The 3,995-nt window shown below is 48.5% G+C and overlaps 1 protein-coding gene across 1 annotated transcript; it reads left to right on the top strand.

Moving 5' to 3' along the window:
* Nucleotides 1–1,651: 1,651 nt before the first annotated feature.
* On the top strand, nucleotides 1,652–2,095 carry CCR75_000304 (uncharacterized protein; the record flags this gene model as incomplete). The annotated part of the gene is made up of 1 exon (XM_067958412.1): nucleotides 1,652–2,095. One exon carries the CDS (start codon nucleotides 1,652–1,654, stop codon nucleotides 2,093–2,095), a length of 444 nt encoding a protein of 147 aa, XP_067818041.1.
* Between the last annotated feature and the right edge of the window lie 1,900 nt (nucleotides 2,096–3,995).

The following is a 3,995-nucleotide window of genomic DNA, read 5'->3' as shown; positions in this document are numbered from 1 at the left end:
CGATGGTACCGACGTAATGAGCAGCAGAGGAACTTGAAGGCCATTCCTGCACAAAATAGGACAGGGAGGAAGAGGCGAACTGTAGGGCAAAGGCTACACTGATCTGCTGCAGAAAATCTCGGAGACAAAGCGAAACTGATTACGGTCCAGACAGCGCAAATTATACAGGGTCACATACGTGGAGAAGAAGGCAGACGACGAAGTCAATGTTTAAGCGTATGTCCTGTCATTTTGTTGCTAGCGTCATCCGTACTCTACGCCCTACGGAGGGTCAACCACAACGGAAAATAAATGAAAAGCAGAGACCTTGGCTGATGCATGGACCCCCATTCTGCAAGGCTCAGCAACCAGGACAGGACAAACAAAGGTGGTCGAATAGATGCAAGCAGGACCTACGATGATGTAAGTGTACTGGAAACACAGACACTTCTTACAACGGATAACATTGCGGCTGCTTTTAAGGGATGTAAGCCCGGGAAAGCGTGTACCCCATGTCGACTTGGCTACGATTGGTATATCCGATACATTCCGCAGCTCATACCTTTGATGCTTCATCTTTTCAGAAGATGGAACAACGAAGCTGTCGGTCCACGCTCATTTCTGTAAACCTACGTATTATGTCTCAAGAAGACGGGTAGACAGCAGTAATCCGCTCAACTAAAGCCCCTGCCACTTCTGAGCACAGATTTTAAGCTGTTCGTAAGGGTGATTGCAACGGCGTTTCGGCGGACACTGACCAGTCGAATTCACCCGCATCAACACGGATTTGTGACTTTCACTCAGATCTCGATTACTTCATGGCGGCTCAAGCAGCAGTACCTCATTCTCCGGAACTGCGTGATTTCGTAGTGAAATTGCTCGGCTTCGCGAAGGCATATGATACGCTCGATAGGAATGTTTTTAGCAGTGCTGAGGCGCCACGGGTATCCGTCTCACCTCGTCAAGGTCATTTGGGCATTGCATACCGGCACGAGTGGTCAATTCTTAGTCAACAGTTTGAGGTCGAGCGAAGTTTCTGTCGCACAAAGAATTCGACAAGGATACCTTCTGGCTCCAATGCTCTTCATACTAGCACAAGAGCCACTGTACCAAAAAATAGATCAAGTTCCCGATATACAGGGTATAGGGATCTCATAATATCCAATGACGACAACCTTAAAAGTAAAAGGTTACGCAGATGACACTGCACTTTACCTGATAATACCGAGTCAAATCACAAGGGCGCTACAGATCTTGCATGCGATTGGCGCTGAGTCCGGTCTTTTATTGAACGTTGATAAAACCATGGCGATGGCGCTGCATCGGGACGGACTGTCAGCGAACATTAACTGGATATGGCAGATAACACTATAGCCTGCTTCGACTTTCGTGAGATATCTCGTGCTGCAGGTCGGAAGCACGTACGGGTCTCTACATCCCTGGAGCCTTGCGCTGAACCAACTGAAGACTCGGGTTCAACTTGCCAGTTACAAGCCGTTTATGATCTTACTAAAGAGCGGTGGTGGCGTCGGCAGTTATTCTAGCGAAAATCTCAAACATCGGAAGACATGCATGGCCAATCTAACGAACGGTCCTACTCATGGTAAAGTACATTAACAACTGTGTTTAGCATGGCGTATTTGGCAGATCGAACACTCGACATACTACATGGATGTCGGAAATAGTAGCCGGACTAACATCCCATCCAAACTTACGAGCCGAGCTCTTGGCACTAGCTGAGCTCTTGGCACTAGCTGCGGTGACAGTGTCTCGCTGGGGATCAACAGCGACAAAGACGAATTTACTTGTTGGCGATGTTTTACTGCATAACGGTAAGAAGCACGCAGGTGAACCGCTGAAGCACACGCTGGGCACAAATGGGAGAAGAATTACGGGTTTCACAGCAGGCAAATCGATTTGGACAGCAGGATGCTCTGTGCTTGGGAAATACGGAGGGTCAGGTTGGACAGGAGGGCATGCCAACAAGGTCGCCAGCTTCGATTTTCATGTAGATCAACATGTGCCTACAAGTCTAGTTTGGGGTGTCACATCATGTGTTCTTAATATCTCAGGGATGGCGGCGAAAATTCTCCTTCAGAAGTGGACAGAACAGTAGTCCAAAATAAAGACGGCTGGTCCACACCCAGTCTTGCATAGACTTGTTGAAATGAGGCGACGGAAAAGGGCTACAACGCACACGAGACAATATTACAAAGATGCGGTGCGCTCATGCGAACGGAGCATCGAATTATTGGGAGTGTCTAACCGCGAGAAAGTGTGGGTGGTCGACGATACCCATATAGCGGCAGGACTGGACGACGTCGACTGGACAGACATTTGTACCATCACAGGTGCAACGGTGTGGGAGATTCAGTTGTTGTACCGCATAAAGGTATGGGCGTTCTCTACACCTGATAATGCTCGATCGGTTGTAGGTTGCCCACTGCCGGAGTGTCGAGATATCGGGATCACCAAGGCGCATTTTTGGTGGGGTTGCAGCGCAGCCAGGGCACCTCGCGTAACGGATGACGCTAGTCGTCATCCCTCCTAATGTTAATGCATCCATGTGCATCACATACACAAGGGTTGGTCACAAATGTGCACCACACCCGAGTGCTGGGTCTAATTACTGTAATTTAGTAATTGACTTTCTGAGGAGGTGGACAAGACTCGGACTGCAATTGGTGGCTTCCGATTCCCGCCCCATTTGGTTTCAGATTGCCAATATTACCACCTGGAATATGGCAGGCGCTGCAGCAACTCTATTGGAATATGTCGGAGGCACGCAATTTGAGATGTATAGCTGGTCACTGGCGACTTTGCGTTCTAAATACCCTCCAAGCATTCTGGAACCGCAGATGCAGAAGCAACGATGCGACGCTGGAAAACTCGATATGCCGAGCAACTGCGCTTCTAAGAGGCCGTTTACATCAAGGTCGCTTAACGCTCCGAAAAATTGTCCTGACAAAGACATTGGACGCAGCGGTCTGTAGTGCAGAATGGGTTGTACGTGCAAGCTTCACTGACGCCATGGGGTGCGACACACATCCCGTTTGGTGAAAATACCGGAGAGTATACGATACTATTTTTGATGGGGGAGCGTGGAAGAATCCAAGTCTCGGGGCCGCTTACTCTATCATGGTTGTGGGCGGCTTCGACGCCAACCGCCGGCCATCCTTTGGATGGGCAGCCTTTTAATTGCCGCAGCCGCCACAACAAACAACGTGACTTTGTACAAGGGCCTATTGTTTGGACTAAGGAAGGTTCGGCGTGAACTGGAATGGTCTCCACGTGGTAGGTGACAGCAATCTCCTATTGGATAAAATGAGGAGGAGGAAGGAGCTAAAGGCTCGGCATTTACAAGACTTATACGGACAATGTAGAACAAGCGCATATAGATTAAATGTGGCCACATTGAGACATCATCTTCGACATTTTAATAAAACGGCTGATGCTCTGGCTAATATAGCGATGGACTCGAAGAACATCATTCAGGTAACACAAGATGATATGAAGCGACTCCCTACACGGTGGAAAAGCGTCACAGATGCACTACGAGGTGACTTAGGTCACTGGCTCAAAATGAATGGGACAGCGTACGAAGATACGGTGCGCGATGATGGATAACAGGAAGGGGCACCGCAGCAGTGTGCATGTGGCAGCACGTAGCAATGCGTAGGATACGGTAGGCCTTTGTCGCACGGACATTTTCGGGTTGCTAGCATAATAAGTGACTGTAATGTACCGAAAAAAGCGGAAATGATCGTATGCGACGCTTGACTAATTCTTTAGCGCTGCTGTATAGCTGCTACAACCAATTTCTGATAAACTATTGCCAAGTCTCCCATTGTAACTGCGTCGGTTTTTCAAGGTTGCATGTTCACATTCATCGCGAGATGTAGCTACTTGCCCAGAAAAAAATCGCTTTAGTTTTGGCCCACGCAAGGATGAAGTTACCTGTGAGGACCGTACAGGTGAATTGCAAGTTTACATAGACAGTCTCGTTGATAGCATCT

The sequence above is a fragment of the Bremia lactucae genome, linkage group LG6 (genome assembly GCF_004359215.1).
Source record: "Bremia lactucae strain SF5 linkage group LG6, whole genome shotgun sequence".
Classification (NCBI taxonomy): domain Eukaryota; phylum Oomycota; class Peronosporomycetes; order Peronosporales; family Peronosporaceae; genus Bremia; species Bremia lactucae.
This window is presented reverse-complemented; position numbering and strand designations above follow the sequence as displayed.